This window comes from Euprymna scolopes, chromosome 22, assembly GCF_053919585.1.
Source record: "Euprymna scolopes isolate OS-2025 chromosome 22, ASM5391958v1, whole genome shotgun sequence".
NCBI classification, from domain to species: Eukaryota; Metazoa; Mollusca; class Cephalopoda; order Sepiida; family Sepiolidae; genus Euprymna; species Euprymna scolopes.
In genome coordinates this window covers 98,332,543-98,350,704 of record NC_136503.1, presented here as the reverse complement: position 1 = coordinate 98,350,704, position 18,162 = coordinate 98,332,543, and the positions used below count along the sequence as shown (strand labels likewise).

At 33.4% G+C, this 18,162-nt stretch overlaps 2 protein-coding genes across 2 annotated transcripts in view; one reads left to right on the top strand and one right to left on the bottom strand.

Moving 5' to 3' along the window:
* The window catches only part of LOC145243561 (phenylalanine--tRNA ligase, mitochondrial-like), an 81,047-nt gene that overhangs the window by 19,333 nt on the left and 43,552 nt on the right, over positions 1-18,162 (top strand). The gene's annotated exons all lie outside the window — the stretch shown is intronic.
* On the bottom strand, positions 974-18,131 carry LOC145243563 (LYR motif-containing protein 4-like). Its single transcript, XM_080106542.1, has 3 exons — positions 17,978-18,131; positions 6,833-6,953; positions 974-2,661 (listed from the first exon to the last, which is right to left on the bottom strand). The coding sequence occupies exons 1-3, from the start codon at positions 18,058-18,060 to the stop codon at positions 2,608-2,610; spliced, it is 258 nt and encodes an 85-aa protein (XP_079962668.1). The 5' UTR covers positions 18,061-18,131; the 3' UTR covers positions 974-2,607.

Below are 18,162 nucleotides of genomic sequence, written 5' to 3'. Positions count from 1 at the left end.
ATTTTCTCGATTCCTGATTAATTGTCGCAACACTAGTAGTTACCACCAATGCGCAACACTAATAGACAATTATTTGCAGATCATTAAATGAGCATAAGTCACTACTTTTAACCATAACTTAGAGGGATCGGTGAGTTCGTGCCTTTCTCCCGAGAGCATTAGTGCCTTCCACCAAACAGTGATAAACTCACATCCTTGGGTCATATCTGTTTTACGGCACATCGACCCTTTTATAGGTATTTAATGCCAAAGCGCAATACTTATAAACTATTTCCTGCATACGATTAACTGAATGCAAGTTGCTATTTTTAAATAAAATTGAAACAACAGAGTGCGTAAGTGAGGAAAGGAGCAGGAAGTCATTCTTTCATGAAACAAATGTCATCTATCTCCCCTACACCAATCAGGAATCATTTAAAGTCTTACTGTAACATAGTGCAGACGTGCATATGCAAATGCATGCAAAATGACGTCACTGGTAGGGAAGACTTAATGGAGATCACGCTAGGGACGTGGATGATGTTTGAGAAGACGATCACGCGAGAAACGTCACTGCTATAACAATAAGGAAATAAATGTTATAAAAAAAAAAAAAAAAAAAATGTGTGTTGAAGTTCTTTCCTATTCTTTGTCTACTTTGTGACTAAGGCTACAACGTGTTGGTTCCCTGGACAACATTACATTAGCCTTCACTGCAAAAATAGTTTTCAAATAAAACTAATATTATCACCTTATTATTATAATACTAGTTTGGCTGTTTTGTAGAGAAAAACTTTGTTTTTGGCTTTGCAGAACATGATTGAGTTTTGCAAAAGGGAAAGGAAAAAACAATAGCATCAAATGTTTAGTACATTTAAATCAGGAAGTTGATATCTTCAGACAGCCTGATCTAATAACACCAGATAAAGGGGGGGGGTAGGGATGAAATAATCAGCTTTTTTTTTTCTTTAAAAAAAAATAAAAAATAGAGGGATTTTTTTTTTTTTTTAAACAGAAGTCTGTATTTTTATACATAGCTAAGGGAGAAAACAGTGGGTTCATGCCCCCCCCCCTGAGAACATTAGTGCCTAATTTGATCCCAATAAATCCGGATCAGATTGGAACTTGATTTCATAGTCTGAGACAGTATCCATTGAACAAAGTTTGTACACACATTGCTTTGATGAAAGTAGGAGAAGCAGTTACACAAAAGATATTGAGCAAGTTTGGGCTATAGCTCTCTTGACGGCAACCAAATGACCAGGCATCACAAAATTAAATTACAAAAAAGTAAAGGTTTCAATTTTTGTGACATTTTTTTTTAATTTAAAAAAAAAATTATATGCAGAACGTATTATTACATATAAAATAGGAAAAAAAAAAAAAAAAAAAAAAAAGCAATTTTTTTTTTGTTAAATTAGTAAATTAGCTGACATATTTGCGTAGATCCAACATGGCCGGTAGGTAGTTGATATAAAAATGGGAGAAGACGTCAAATGAAAAAGAAATAGTCTTTCAGCACGTTAAAGAAAACCAGACTTTTTAGCCCATTAAAAATGGGCAAAAGTTATAGCCCGTTGACTCAAAGTTCTAGAGAAAATGTGATATTTTGGTGACTAATACCTGTTAAACACTGACTGTGCACCAAACAGATACCATAATACTTAGTTCGTTGCACCTTATCATAATAAAGGTCAATACAAAATTTCAGCCAGATCAGCCCAGTAGTTTCTGAGAAAACGTGGAATGGACAAACTAAGAAAGATATAATATAGATAATTTATTAAAAAGTATTTATAAAAATATTTCACAACATAAGTGAGAATGTGTGTGTGTGAAGACAACTCAACCAATATACTCAATGATTTTTTTGATCTACATTTTTGAAAATAAAATAAATCTCTCATTTCAGCTCGAGATGAGGGAGGGTGAAATCGTACAGCTGGCCTCCCATATATATATATATATATTTTTTTTTAAATCATGAATATTAGAACGTCTTTCCCTCATAATTGCAATATATTTAAAATATATATTTTAAATTGAAATACGTATGAAATACATTTGAAAGACAAATTACAATTTTATGAAAATAAACACATGTTTACTTGTTTCTGACGAAGAAGTATAACTCCAAAATATGTTACTTGTATATTTTCAAAATATTGCATTGTAATTCAGCTTTCAAACGTATTTCAATTTAAAATTCAATCAACACTTCTAATACTGAAAACACTACCCTGAATATAAACTCACCGTTTCATAACAAAATTCATTAAAAAAATTCTTTACGTTTGACAGCTTCTGCATTCTCATTTTTATATCAACTACTGGCCATTTTGGATCTATGCCAGTATGTTGGCTAATTTACCAACTTTGGTTAGTTTTTTTTTTTTTCCTTTTTCATACATAATACTAAATTAATTTTAATGCCAATGTTTTCAGCATATCATAATCTAAAAAAAAAAAAAAACAAAAAAAAAAATTCTGAGTTACTACATATCTTTTCGATAAAATTACATATGCAGATGCGTTGGGGAATCAAAACATTTAAAAAAAAAAAAAAAAATTCCTTGGATTAAATAGTCAAAGAAACAAAGCAATTCTGTCGAAAAGAAAAATGTCCATCTATTGAGATTCGAGAACGAGTTTCGACTTTTCATACATTGCGCTGATTACAGTCTGAAAAAAAAGAAAAATACAATATTTTGTTTAGTTGTAAAAAAAAAAAAACATAAATAAATAAAAAAACTTTGGAAGGATGTGATGTATATAAAATATTTTCCCATGTTTTTTTATATAAGGAAAATGGACTCAATATTGTTCATTGTTAAAGTGTTTTTTTTATTTAATACGTCTGACGAAAGGCTGTTCTTGTGAAAATTTTCAAACGACAATGTTTGAATTTGTCTGAATGGTCTTGAAACAATTGTAACTAATGATGAAATACACTATTTGTTGCTATCAATCTATTCCTGGATGTCTTGATTTTGTTAAAACAATGTATGAATGCTCAATTATGAAATATGATAATTTTATACCTTACAGTTTAAGTCATCTCATTTTGACTTAAAACTTATTGGTATATGAACGATTACCGAATTTTCAATTATATAAACCCAGTAAAATTTGGAATACTAATATATATATAATTAAACTAAAATGTTGGTTTATAATATATCTACAAATAACAAAAAAAGGTGAAGTTTAAGTCATCTCATTTTGACTTAAAACTTATTGGTATATGAACGATTACCGAATTTTCAATTATATAAACCCAGTAAAATTTGGAATACTAATATATATATATATATATATATATAATTAAACTAAAATGTTGGTTTAGAATATATCTACAAATAACAAAAAAAGGTGAAGTTAAACCCTGGGATGATAGTATTATCATGACCAAAGAACAAAAACTAAACTCACCCACACCTAAAAAAAAAATGGAAGAGCTAATACTTGGAAAGCTGATATCATGACAAACAAAAATGCTTTTGAAGGTAAAGGAGGTAATATCTGTATGCTGTATGGGGAAAATAGCAATGGTCTACCTTTCAAAGCACCTTGCCATCTTGGGCGCTATTGGTCATAAAACCAAATTTCGATACTTATTTAGAACTAGCATGGCTACCTGGCATGGCCGGGTGGAGAGAAGTGGTATACTAAGGATATTGACAAACCCCCATAAAAAAAACAAAAAAAAAAAAAACATTTCAAATCAAAATCGCAGCAAGTACCTGTGTGAGCACAAAAAAAAAAAAAAAAAAAATAGCCACAGTAGGCAGGCTCGAACTTGTAATGCGAAAGAAAAAAAGCTAACATGCAAGCTGTCACGACGGGTCGAAATAACCTTTTTTTTAAACATACACTGAGATTGCAAGGCGTATGACTTGCAAAAGTGCCCCGTGGTGCAGTTAATAGAGACGTTGAATCTCTACAGTTCCAGGTGAGAATTGTCTGAAGGTAGCGGTTTCAATCCTACCCAAAGCCAGCCAGAGGCTTACTTGGCCAAAACGTGGTGAGACAACAACAACTATGGAAGGCAGTGATTGCTGAAAATGCAGTTAGGAGATTCGAAGTTCCTATCCGTCGCGGTTACCACCTGACGAAAGCCAGAGGAATAGTTGGCCGAAACGTTGTGAAACAACACCTAAAAAAGATGAGGATAATAGTCCGCAATAAATAAAAATTAATAATATCGTAGTAGTCGTTATTAATGGAAATTTGGTAGATTGGATTACTTAAGGGGGCGGTTCATCAAGAATTTGTTTATGATGGACTTGAAGACAACCAAGTTGTAGTCAGCTGGGAAGCAGGCAAACGGAAAAGAGTTCCACAGGCGTGCACGTCTAAGAAAGAAGCCTTGTTCGTGGAATCTACGCTTTGATTTAGGCACAGTTAAATAGTGGGGAAAATTACTGACAGCATTAATACTGTGAGCTTCTGATTTCTGCCCATCAACCACTACTCTTATGAACTTATCAGGGAGAAATGATTGAATAATTAAGACATTTCCAGCTATACCGTGGTTGGAAATCTTGTGAAGTAGGCCTTTATGCTATACTCTATCAAAGGCCTTTGATATGTCAAGAGCAATTGCCCTAGAAAGGAAGCCTTTGTCAAGAGATCCTATAAGATAAAACAGTTAGCACATCTGCTGTAGATCTAGCAGAACGGAAACTATATTGCATGTCACTAAGGAGGTTATTTCTGCTGAGGTGGTTGACTACTTCTTTATTTAATATGACTTATTGTCTATCACCTGAATTCTTAAATACAGGGCATACTGATGAGGTTTGCCAGGGTGTTGGGAAGCGATTCTCCTTAATTCGCTTAAACAGTTTCGTGAGTATGGGGGCAAGCTCTGGTTGAAACTTTTTCAATACTATAATTGGAATGTTGTCAGGGCCAGTTGCTTTACTGAAATCAAGGTTCTTGATTAGCTTGGCGACCTCACGCACAGATATTTGTATGTCGCATAGCGTGTTGTCTGTTATAGAAGGAAATACAGGTTTGTTTAAAGCAGGGCAGAGAGGGAAAGTAAGAGAGAAAAAGGGAAAGAGATTTTTTTTTTTTTTGAACAGATACTACCATGCTAGAAACCTACTCATGCCTGAAAGTATTCTGTACCTCTACAAGGCCACCATTCACCCATGTATCGAGTGTTGTTGTCACATTTGGTGCATTTGCTACTAGTCTCTCACTCCAAGACAGGGTTAAAAAGAGAGTCGCTAACCTGATAGGTCTTGAACTGTCATCTAAGCTTCAGCCTCTGTCCCATCGATGAAATGTTGCGTCCCTCTGCTTGTTCTGCAAGTACTTTAACGGTGAATGTTCTGATGAACTACAAGCACTTGTATCCCCCTCAACCTAAATACCCCCAACAAACAGCTAAATCCAACCCCTACACAGTAGAGATCCCTAGATGCAAGAAAGCCTTCTACTCTAAGAGTTTCTTCCCCAGAACTGCTAGACTTCGGAACTCCCTTCTGGAATTCTGCTTTCCAAACTGTACTGACATGCAGAAGTTTGAATGTAATGTGAACAGACATCTTGCTACTCAGGAGCTGCTAGAAAGGACTTGTCCTGCCTTGATAGAGTTCAAAATAGACTTCGTAGCCTCGTAGGAGATGTCCTTTTCTCTTCCTTGCAACCTTTATCTCACAGAAGAGATGTTGCGAGTTTGTTTCTGATGTATCGTTATTTTCATGGAAAGTGTTCGACTGAGCTTCAATCTATGGTCCCCTCTCGCCAAACTTTCACAAGAAACACTCGTCTAGCTGTAAACACTATCAATAATTCCCCCCACTCTTTATCTGTGCCTAAACCTAAACGTAGATTCCATGAACAAAGCTTCTTTCTTAGAACTGCACGCCTGGGGAATTGTCTTCCGTTTTCCTGCTGACTAAAATATCGTTGTGTTCAAGTCTAACGTAAATAAGTTCTTGATGAGCCGTTCCATATAAGTTATCAAATTTACCAAATTTTCATTACTAATGATTACTATATTGTCCAATTTCTACTGTACACTCTTTAACCCTTATCCTTGAGTGGCCTCTTGGCCTTGATAATGTGGTGATGCCTATGTAAAAAAAAAAAAAAAAAAAAATCTCTTTTCATAGTATCCCTCCAACTTATGTCCCTGATAATAGCCCCCTACTTCAAAGTGGCATTGTGCCTTGTTTGGAGTGAAAATGGAATTAAATATTTTATATATATATATATATATATATATATATATATATATAAGTAAATGGTAGTTTGCTTGAAGCATTGCTGGTAAAGGAATATATGGAAGTTTTAAAAGCCAAAAGCAATGCGGACAGGACCGGAATCACAAGAGTAAAGAAAAGAGAAACAAACAAACAAATAGACGGATACGTTCGAGTAGAGAAATGTCTAACTTTATTCATCTATAAATCTTCGCCCTCAGTACATAATTTGCAACCAAGTTATTGGTATGTCCGGTGTATATAAAGTCCGTTGGTGCTATGGAACTTTGATTAATTTTGAGAGAAAAACCTCCCCTTTTCAATAGAAAACAAAAGTATATTCAAGATAGCGGAAGAGAACAAGACCACAGATAGAGATTAGGACCGCAGTAAGATGCGACTAGTTAAAACCGTAGGTAGCTGGGGATAATTTTATTTTTTTTTTTGTTATTAACATTTATTTGCTATATTTTTTTTTCATCTTGTTTACTTTATATACAGTTTTTCATATCTCCCCTCTCCAAAAAATAAAATAAATAAAAAAGAATCAAAATATTTCAAGGGGAAATCTGAAAAAAAAAAAAAAAAAAAAAAAAAAAAAAAACATTCAAAATTTTTTTTTTTTTTTTACTCACTTGTCTTTTAATAATTTCCAACTGATTTTGGGCAATGTTTATAAATTCTTCGATTTTCTTTGCATCCGTTTCAGATTTGTGTTCATGAAATGCATCCTTAGTTCTTTGAAGGGCATACATTCTGGAAACAGAAACAAAATGAAAACAATAAAAAAAAAAAAAACAAACATCTAAGGAAATGGCTGAAACCTTAGAGGAAGACCTCCAGTCTGCAGTGGAATGGGGGCATAAAGATCGTAACATTCAATGCTGCCAAGATTACGTTTCTTTCTTTTAATAATTAGGAAAAAAAAAAATTTCTCAAACTGATTGCTATGATTAATAATAAAATACTATCTTAATGCTCTTTGTTTAAACTCCTTGGCTTAACATTCACAGGGAACATGAATTTGAACAAATACATTGTCAAGTTGGCTGTGAGGAAGGTGGGGTTTTTCTAATACTGCTAGAAAATGACTCACACCTGAGAATATCGGATACCTTTTTAAGGCCACCATTCATCAATGCAGAGAGTTTTGTTGCCACATCCGGTCTAGTCTCTCCTTAGACAAGATTGAAAAAAAAAAAAAAAAAAAAAGAGTCTCTAACGTGATAGGTCTCGCATAATCAACAAAACTCCAACCTCTGTCCCATCACTGAAAAGTTTCACCTGTGTTTTACAAGTATTTTAATGGAATGTGCTCTAACAAACTCAAAGCATTTGTACCACTTCCCTGACGTATATCCCCCCAATTAACCTGCCAAGCAGCAAAATCCCACCCCTTCACTGTAGAGATCCTCTAGATGCCGGAAAAAGTTTGACTAATAGTTTCTTCCCTTGAACTGCTAGACTTGGGAATTCTGCCCCGGTATCCTGCTTACCTGACCATACTGACATGTAGAAGTTCAAGTGTAATGTGAACAGACAGCTCGCTGCTCAACTCCCTACATAGTATCCCTGCAAATTTGGTCTGAAATAGTAGCTGCTTACATCCAATTGACATTCTACCTTGTTTGGGATGAAATAACAGTAAAAATAAGCATAAGTCAGTAATGAGACGCCTTCATATAAGATTGTGTTTGAAATTCTGTCGATTCCTCACGTTGACACCTGAATAAGGTCGAAGTTTAAATCGACCAAAACATGGTGAAAATGACTCAAAATAAGAACAGTCATCCGAAGAATCCAAATAATATGATTAATCAATCCTCATCCCAAAAATCAAGAAATGTTATAATTTCAAGTTCAAATAATTTACGGCATCGCAAGTAAACCTTATCTTTGTGTTACGAAATATCGCAGTTAAAAATAAAATAACAGGAAAATGTTAATACTTACTTGCTAGCTAAGGAAGACATAACTAAAGTTCATGATTTTCATTTCTAGATAAGCTTATGAACTTTGGTTATCATTCTTCCCTAGCTAGACTTTTTCTCAAATTGTTTGTGAAGACCATAACTATTTTTTTATTTCAGCATATGATGAAAACTTGATCTAACACAGTGTTTATAATATTTTTTTTCTTGGAAACAATTTACAACACTGGAAATAAGCATCATCTGTCTTTGTGTTATATAAAACTGTATATAAAAACAAACCCAAAAAACATTGAAATAATCAGAGCATAAAACAATGCGTCACAAGTCTGGTGTGACTAAACATTGCCCCCCCCCCCTCAAAAAAAAAAAAAAAAAAAAAAAAAGGTCAGAGAAAGATTTTTTTTTAAGAAACAAAAGCGAAATTTATGAATTTTTTTTTTGTTCCAACTTCTCGCTTATTGTTCACTAGTCTAGGTGCCCGACGTTGGCCGGGTGTTTGGAAGGGTGTGTTGAGCAAAAAAAATTTTTAAAAGTGGTAGTTAGCAGGCAGCCTCGAACCCGTACCATGAAGGAGAAAAAAGAAAAAAAAAAAAAAAAAAAAAAGTGACGTATGTTGCGCCCATCACCAAACTTGCAGTGGCGAAGGTTCAAATTAAGGTTAGTCAATCAAAAAGAGGGGATGATTTTTTTAAAATATCGGTGAAAAAAGTGACCCCTCTGTTGAAAAGTGCCTAGTTGAGGGTGAAGGAATTAATGTTTTTAGCCAATTTTTCAATATTTGTCGCCCGAAGAGTCAAATTTCAAGACAACACCAATCTCATGAAAATCCGTTATCTGTCGAAACTTTTAGGCAGACATGCAAACATACATACATTTAAACAGACAGGTGAGATTTATATTATAGGTGATGTCTCAACCATATAGTTTATTCCCTAACCTCGTCCCCTAATATACAACAGAAAAGGGCAGAGTCCCCAACATTAAACCAACCTTATAGGATCAAAATGTAGTATCTGTTTTGATACATGTCATCTTTTCTATTTTGGTTACTAAAAGAGAAATACTTCTAGATGGAGAAAATTTATATTTTTGACCTAATCTAGATCAAACCCTTTTTGGCGAAAACTGAAATTTTCTCCATATTAACAACTGACCTTTTCTTTAAATGTAATTAAAATTCTTAAGTTTAGAAAGTCAGAACACACAGATTTATTTTCTAAAAATTGAAAAATATTTTAAGCTTAAAAATTGAAAAATATTTAACTCGTAAAATTCAATTGATTTCATTACGTAAAAAAAAAAAAAAAAAATAATAAATAAAATAAAAAAATAAATAAATATATAGCTTCTCTATATCTCATTCCCTATCTCAGATGGTTACATTTCCGACACGTTTCCCAGACCAGCACGATCAACATGCCTCACTTCTAGATCTCTTTCTGACAACAGTTCCCAATGACTGTACAACAAATGCCCATAGCCCACTCGGGAATGCTGATCACGCTGTGATAATGGTAGAAATCAGCCTAAATTCTCGCCCTAAAACTGAAGACCCACTACTCAAAACAACGAGGTATTACAAAAAGGCTGATTGGGAAGCCATCAGGGAGCTCATCAGAGATGCCCCATGGCAAAATATCTTTACTCTTCCAGCGGAACAGTGTGCAAATGAGACAACTGAATGGTTCAAAACTGCTATTGAAGCACATGTTCCCGCACGGAAATACTATAGCAAGCCCCACTCCCCCCAATGGTTTACCTCTGCTTGTGCAGCTGCCATTTGTCAAAGGCAGCATGCGTTCCGCAGATTCAATCGACATAAGTCCAGCTCAAATAAACAGAAGTTTATAGAAGCTAGAAATAATTGTAAGAGAGTGATAGACACAGCTAAGTCAGATTACTCTGAAACCACCAGAAAGCGCATCGAAGCACAGAAATTAGGAACCCGGGATTTTTGGAAAATCTACAACAGCGTAGTTAATAATGGACAGTCAATTATTCCCCCACTAACAAACAATCATGAGGCTGCTTGCACGGCAACTGACAAGGCTAATCTGCTTGCCAGTCGGTTTGCCTCAAACTCCACACTGAACTCGGTACACCACTCACTCCCTGATTTTCCTCTGCGAACAGACGCCACACTTGACGACTTGAAAATCACCCCTTCTCAGGTACATGCTATTATAAAAAACCTAGACACCTCTAAAGCATGTGGACCAGATCTCATCCCGGCTGTGCTATTAAAAAAATGCTCTGCCGAGGTTGCTCCAGTTCTGTCCAAACTTTACAATAAATGCCTTAACGAATCTTGTTTTCCCGACTGCTGGAAAACCGCCTCTGTGGTACCAGTCTTCAAGAATTCTGGTGAAAGAACTGACCCACTAAATTATCGCCCCATTAGCCTCCTCCCGCTTTTCGCCAAAATATTTGAGTCCTTAGTTAATAAAGCCCTAGTCCAGCACCTAACAGCTGCTAAACTCTTGACTGACAAACAATATGGATTCAGGCAAGCCCGTTCAACAGCAGATATCTTAACTGTAGTTTCTGAACGTATATACCGTTCATTGGATAAAACAGGGGAGGGTAGAGCGGTGGCCCTTGATATATCTAAGGCTTTTGACAGGGTATGGCACGATGGTCTTCTAAGGAAAATTAGATCATATGGAATCACTGGAAGAATTCATAACGTAATTAAATCCTTCTTAAGTAATAGAAAAATCAAAGTTGTCCTCGACGGACGTACATCCAAACAATATGACATAAATGCGGGAGTGCCTCAGGGGTCTATCCTTGGACCTCTATTGTTCCTGATATTCATAAACGACCTCCCTGATAATATTGTTTCGGAGATGGGTATATTTGCCGATGACACCACTCTCTATAACAGATATGAGGGGAAAACAAATGAACACATATCCAAGAAAATGGCAGAAACACTAGAGGATGACCTCCAATCCGTAGTGGAATGGGGACAAAAATGGTTGGTCTCATTCAATGCTGCTAAGACTAAGCTTGTTTCCTTCAATAACTACAAGAAACCTTCTCTACCACCAATAGCAATGGCCAAGAACACATTGCCTGAAAGTACTTCTTTTAAACTCCTCGGCCTAACGTTTACAGGGAATATGAACTGGAATAGATACATTGAGAGCATTGCCAAGGCTGCTGCAAGGAAGGTTGGCTCCCTCTACCGTGCTAGAAAACTACTTACGCCTGCCAGTATCCTATACCTCTATAAGGCAACCATTCGCCCATGTATGGAGTACTGTTGTCACATCTGGGCTGGTGCATCTGCTGCTTGTCTCTCGCTCCTGGACAGGGTTCAAAAAAGAGTCGCAAACCTGATAGGTCCTGAACTGTCATCTGGGCTTCAACCTCTGTCCCATCGACGAGATGTTGCATCCCTCTGCCTGTTCTACAAATACTTTAATGGTGAATGCTCTGACGAACTGCAAACACTTGTACCTCCCCGACGTAACTACCCCCGACAAACCCGACAAGCTACTAAGTCTCATCCCTTTACAGTGGAGATCCCTAGGTGCAAGAAAGCCTTTTACTCCAATAGTTTCTTCCCCAGAACTGCGGGTCTTTGGAACTCCCTTCCGGGATTCTGCTTTCCCAACTGCAATGATATGCAGAAGTTCAAGTGTAATGTTAACAAACATCTTTCTACTCTTCTCCCTTCATAATGACCCCGCTAATTAATTCCCTAATAGTAGCCCCCTGCTTCAAAGTGGCACTGTGCCTTGTTTGGGGTGAAAATTGAATAAAAAAAAAAAATAAATAAATAAATAATAAAAAAAAAGTGGCTGCATAAAGGCGCCGGCATTTTGTAAACACTGTTTTTTAAAGAATAAAAAAATAATATTTCTATTATTTTTTAAGCAACTTTAAAAGTTTATTTTTGGAAATATGTTCCATACAGAAAATAAACAACCCACTTTAAAAATAGAAATGACGAGTTTTTTATATTTTATTCGCAATTTTCTGTTAGGGGTGTCAAAACTTCCCCAAAGTCCGCTAGGTGTATCCGAATTTTAGTCAACCCGCCATAAAAAACGACTGTTTGAATAGACCCTCCAATGTATACAAGCTTATAACAAAATGAAAATGTAATTTCAAACCATAATTTTTATTTCAATAAAATGAGGAAATACCAAAATTTAATATCATAAAAAGTTTCACCGAAAAAAATATACAATTTTTTTTTTTTTCTTTTCATCGGTTTTATTAAAAAAAAAGTTCACGAAAAACAAAAAACGTAACTCATGTGGGTGTAATATATATATCTAACTGTGAAAAAAATGACTTGTTTCAAATTATTAATATTTGATTCCTTCTAATGTTCCGGTATGAGAATTTAATTATATTTATATATTATATTCCATGTATTTTTTAAATGAAAGGATTTTTCACCCAAGTATCGGTTCTCAACATTTGTTTATCAGCCATTAAAATACCCGTATGTAAAAAGAATTCTTAGTTTGATATGTACGGAAGTATGGAATGGTAAAAAAAAACAAAAACGTTTCAATGAAGCGGTGCGTCAAGCGAAGCAAGCATGCCGGTTAAGGATATTCAATTAGGTGCTTAATTAACTGTTAACGCGCCGACATTGACTGTGCATTTCTTCATGGAAGCTACTTGTTCCATGATATGTTAAGCAATAAGCATTAATAGTATTTTCTGTTAAATTGTGTTCATTCTACATTGCCCCCGCCCATGTGGCCATAGTGAGTGCTCATTATACGTTAAATTATTATAGAAAAGTGACCCCCCCACTTTTTAACCACTAACCTTTCTTCATAACTTGGAAACTACTCGTTTTCCCTAATTTTAAAGGCTATTTCCGTTTTCAGCATCCCCGAAAACTTTCAAAAGTGGAAATTTTAAAGGAATTTTCGAGGGTGGAGTAATTCTTCATATTTACCATATATGAATAAACGAACATTTAATGTAATAATAACGAACAAAAACACGTTTTTTTTTTTTTATATAAGTTTTTTTATTCAGTTGTGCATAAAATAAATGAATGTTATATATATATATATCCAAAATATTAAAAAAAAAAACAAAAAAACTTTAGAACACGTATTGAACACAGTTGAATGAATACTGAAAATTGATTCCTTAAACATTATGTCGTATAATATTTTATCACGGTCCAAAAGCCATTCGAGGATAAGGATCAATGAGTATAGGTGAAACAACACAATAATGAGCCATAAAGATAGAAATAAGGGAGACTTTAATTTATTAAGAGAACAGATCATCTAACGCCAGGCAATGATATATATATATATATGTATATATATTTATATATATATATATATATATATATTTAGTGAAAATGGTAATTAATAAAAACTGAAGAAAGTGCTCAATACCGTTGTAGAGCAATTATGCGTTTTATTTTTTATTACCGTATCTTTCTGTTAAGTTACATTATTGTTTCAGCTACTTGAATGAGGTCACTTTCACTCTCTCATCCCAAAATAGCAAACATTTCTGTAGAAGTCTGAGGAAGCTACAGACGGCCAAAAATCGGCCAAGTAGCTGAAACAATAATGTAACTTAACAGAAAGATACGGCAATAAAAAATAAAACGTATATATATATATATATATATATATATATATATATATCCAAAATAAAAAAAAACTAGGATTTCTATTTTATATTTTTCAATGTAAGATTTTACTCAAATACTTTTGAAAATATCTTTAAAAAAAGAAAATAAATAAAATATTCGAACGTACAGTTTGAATTCAGAATAAAAGTATGTCATGTTGTCTTTGATAACATTTGTTATATATTTGTTTTTTGACAACTTCTTTGAATGTGTAATACAAACACAACCCACTACTTTATCGTCGAAACTAGAGACAATTTTATTTCAGTTTCTGCGATAAAGTGTAGAATTACCTTAAAAATTAATACTTTTTTTTTTACTCAAATAAAGTGTCAAATATGAAAATAAAATTACAGTACAACTTCCTCATAAGTTATAGAAAGGTGAGTGTGGCAAAAAAAATGAACTCACCATTTTCGGCACAAAACTCCAACAAGTCCCGGCTATTTATTAAGGATTAAATATAAAAAACACGAAATAGTTCTGCCGACGTGACAGGAGTAAAATTATATTAAATGAATATATATATATATATATATATATATATATATATATATATATATACCTACTTAATTTACTCACATAAAATTAATATACGAAAGTATAGATTTATGAGAGCTGAGGAGTCCTAGAGTGGACGAAACACCGAATATTCAGTGTAGCTTAATCGCCATATATATTTTATAAATTACTAATATATATATATATATATATATATATATATAAAGCAAATGGGTTTGTATTACTGTACACAGATTCGAAAAAGTTGTCAAAAAACAAATATATAACAAATAAATGTTATCAAAGGCAAGATAAGTTACTTTTCTACCAAACTGGATATATTTTTTGTGTTTTTATTCAATGTAACATGTTTATTCAGCTCAAAAAACATACAGTGTTTACCGATGTATTGGAAAATTCAAGATGGCGCCTCACTCCCTCTTTAACACGGTAAGTTTGGGAAAAAGTGTTATAAATAAAAAACTAGAAAAAATACTATTAAAAACTTGCCGAATATATGTCAAACTATGTCACGGTAACATATATTGAGCGAGTTTTTAACAGTATTTTATCCATTTTTTTTATTTATAACACCTTTTCCCAAACTTACCGTGTTAAAGAGAGAGTCAGACGCCATCTTGAATTTTCCAATACATCGGTAAACACTGTATGGTTTTCGAGCTGAATAAACATGTTACATTGAATAAAAACACGAAAAATATATCCAGTTTGGTAGAAAAGTAACGGGTTTGTATTACTGTACACAGATTCGAAAAAGTTGTCAAAAAACAAATATATAACAAATAAATGTTATCAAAGGCAAGATAAGTTACTTTTCTACCAAACTGGATATATTTTTCGTGTTTTTATTCAATTTAACATGTTTATTCAGCTCGAAAAACATACAGTGTTTACCGATGTATTGGAAAATTCAAGATGGCGGCCGATTCTCTCTTTAACACGGTAAGTTTGGAAAAAGGTGTAATAAATAAAAAAAACCGGTTAAAATACTGTTAAAAACTCGCTCAATATATGTTACTGTGACATAGGTTGACATATATGCGGCGGGTTTTTAATAGTGTTTTGTATAGTTTTTTATTTATAACACCTTTTCCCAAACTTACCGTGTTAAAGAGGGTGTGACTGAGACGCCATCTTGAATTTTCCAATACATCGGTAAACACTGTATGTTTTTCGAGCTGAATAAATATGTTACATTGAATAAAAACACAAAAAATATATCCAGTTAGGTAGAAAAGTAACTTATCTTGCCTTTGATAACATTTATTTGTTATATATTTGTTTTTTGACAACTTTTTCGAATCTATGTGTATAGTAAGACAAACCCAAGCAAATGATCTTATTTCAACGACAGGTTTTGGTTGCGTGAACGTAACCTTGTGACTTGACTCGCGCGCGCGCTCGTACTTTGGGTAAGCTTCGATTCCTTCCCTTTGCACATTACATTCAACATTTAACCCCCCCCTTTTTTTTTGTAATATTTCATTTCCACTTTAACTGAGTAGAATGTTCTCTTAACAAGCTATATCGACGATAAGGTGCTGCTGCTGCTATCGTACATTCAAAACACACACATTTCATTCATGGATTTTGACCATTCACAGCTACATGGATCAACAACTTTTCCATTTTTTTTTAATCTCTTAAAGAAATACATGAATTCTTGATTTAATACATTGAAATTCTGGTAAATTTTCAGATTAGGCCCACCTCACCTCCACAATTTTCTTTTAAATGACGACTTTCAAAGGTTTTCGGCCATGCTGAATACGAAAATCGCATTGGAATTTTGCAGAAATAATTAGTTATCGAGATATAAAAAGTTGTATTACGCATTATATTATTTGACGGCCATCTTTGTTACGCACGTAAATTTGTGTATGGAGCGCGCGCATGCGCGTAAAAACGATGGCTGCCAAAGAATACAATGCATAATACAACTTTTTATATCTCGATAACTACTTATTTCTACAAAATTTCAATGCGATTTCCGTATTCAGCATAGTCGAAAACTTATAAAAGTCGCCATTTAAAAGAAAATTGCGGAGGTGGACCTAATATAAAAAAATACCGAAATTCTTATTTAGCGACTGGAAATTTGTTTTTAATATCGGAAAAAAAAAAAAAAAAAAAAAAAAAAAAAAAAAAAAACCTTGGATAAAATAAGAAAAAATATTGTCATCGGCCAATATTAAGTGAATTATGTAAACATAAAATAAGCTTTCACAGTCACACACACAAAAAAAAAACAAAAAAAAAACGAAAATCAACGTGGTTTTTGGAATAAAGTTTTAAATTTGAACTTTACAGGTAAATTTCTAAAAAACCGCTTTTTTGTTTTAAATTTGAATATTTTATTTATTGATCTTTTATCTTCAATTTGTGATATATAAAACTTTGGTGAGTAAATTAATTATATGAATTTTAATAGACATTTCAAAAGGGGGGTGGATTTCACAAAAAAACGTTTGTCTAAAATATTAAATTTGGTTTATTGGAAAGAGCATAAAATTTTACATTGACCCTGAAAATATCGTAAAAATTGAACCATTAGAAAAATTTTGATAGATTTTTAAAGTTTAAAAATCGAGAAAAATTTAACTTGTAAATTTCAATTGATTACGTAAAAAAGATGGCGTCATTGAAGGCGCGCGTCGCCCGCGCCTGTACTTTGTAAATATTGTTTTATAAATAAAAAAAATAATATTTCTATTATTTTTTTAAACAACTTTATTAGTTTATTTTGGAAGTATATTCCATAAAAAAAATAAACAACCCACTTTAATAAGAGAAATTACGAATTTTTATATATTTTATTCGCAGTTTTGTGTTAGGGGTGTCAAAAATTCCCCCAAAATTCTGATACACCTAGTGGTCCTGGTCCGCCAGTGCACTTTCACCGCCATTACTTGCGTTTCAAGCTAAATAAACACTTTAAAATAAGTTGAAACACAAATAACTTATTCAGGTAAGTCACAGCCATCTAGAAATTACTCTCGGTGGTGGTGGTCGGTAGGTAGAATAGTAATTTATATTGCCTTTGGTAATATTTATTTAACTATATATAACTTTGTTTGTTTTGTTGTTTATATTGCCAAATTCCCATTTCTGAGCGATTATCGAGACACTCGTGGTTTAAAGTTTAAAAAAATGTAAACAGTTTATGAAAAAAATTGACGAAAAAAAAAATCTGGTAATCTTAAGTTGGACGACACTCGGTGTGAATGTGGTATTATGGTGACCGAGAACTCTAGCTAGGAATAGCTTAGACAAATCAAAAGAGCAAGGTTGACCATAGACGTCTCTTCCCGCTATTTTGATTGGCCTTGTGCCTAATTTTGTTTTGTTAAAACTTTTTGTTTGCGAAATAAAATATATAAACCCATTTCATTTTGAATAATTTACGTGACTGAAATAATTGATTAAACGGCGATTATCATGCACTTTATGTATAGCGCTTTTTTTTTTTTTTTTAAATGTTTCCCAAGTTTTACGATATCTATTTTTATATTAAATTGTTAGGTGAAAGTACAGAATAATTGCAAAACACCCTCCTCATGTTAAGAATGGTTTTCTAAATCATAACAACGTTATTTCATTACGGTACAATAAATGCACGAGTACTCAAGCACTAAACACATTAATTGTCAAACTACAAAAAAAAAAAAGAGGAGAACAGAATAGATATTTACCTATAATTATAAGATTTGAACTTTTGCGATTCCCTCAGAATCGTCTTATATAAGGACAAAACTCGTTCTCTGGTGGCCGCCATGTTTTCGATTGAAACTTTGTCTTCAAACACTGAAGAGCGTCACAGGGAGAAATCATTATTTGGTAAACATATTTTTATAGAATCCGGTGCAAGACTACAGGG

Excerpts from the sequence above, each read along its gene's own strand:
- LOC145243563 (XM_080106542.1), bottom strand. The coding sequence starts at position 18,060 with ATGGCGGCCACCAGAGAACGAGTTTTGTCCTTATATAAGACGATTCTG. Across the intron at positions 6,954-17,977 it reads TTCAAATCTTATAATTATAG|AATGTATGCCCTTCAAAGAA; the intron begins GTAAATATCTAT and ends TTCTGTTTCCAG. Across the intron at positions 2,662-6,832 it reads TGGAAATTATTAAAAGACAA|ACTGTAATCAGCGCAATGTA; the intron begins GTGAGTAAAAAA and ends CTTTTTTTTCAG.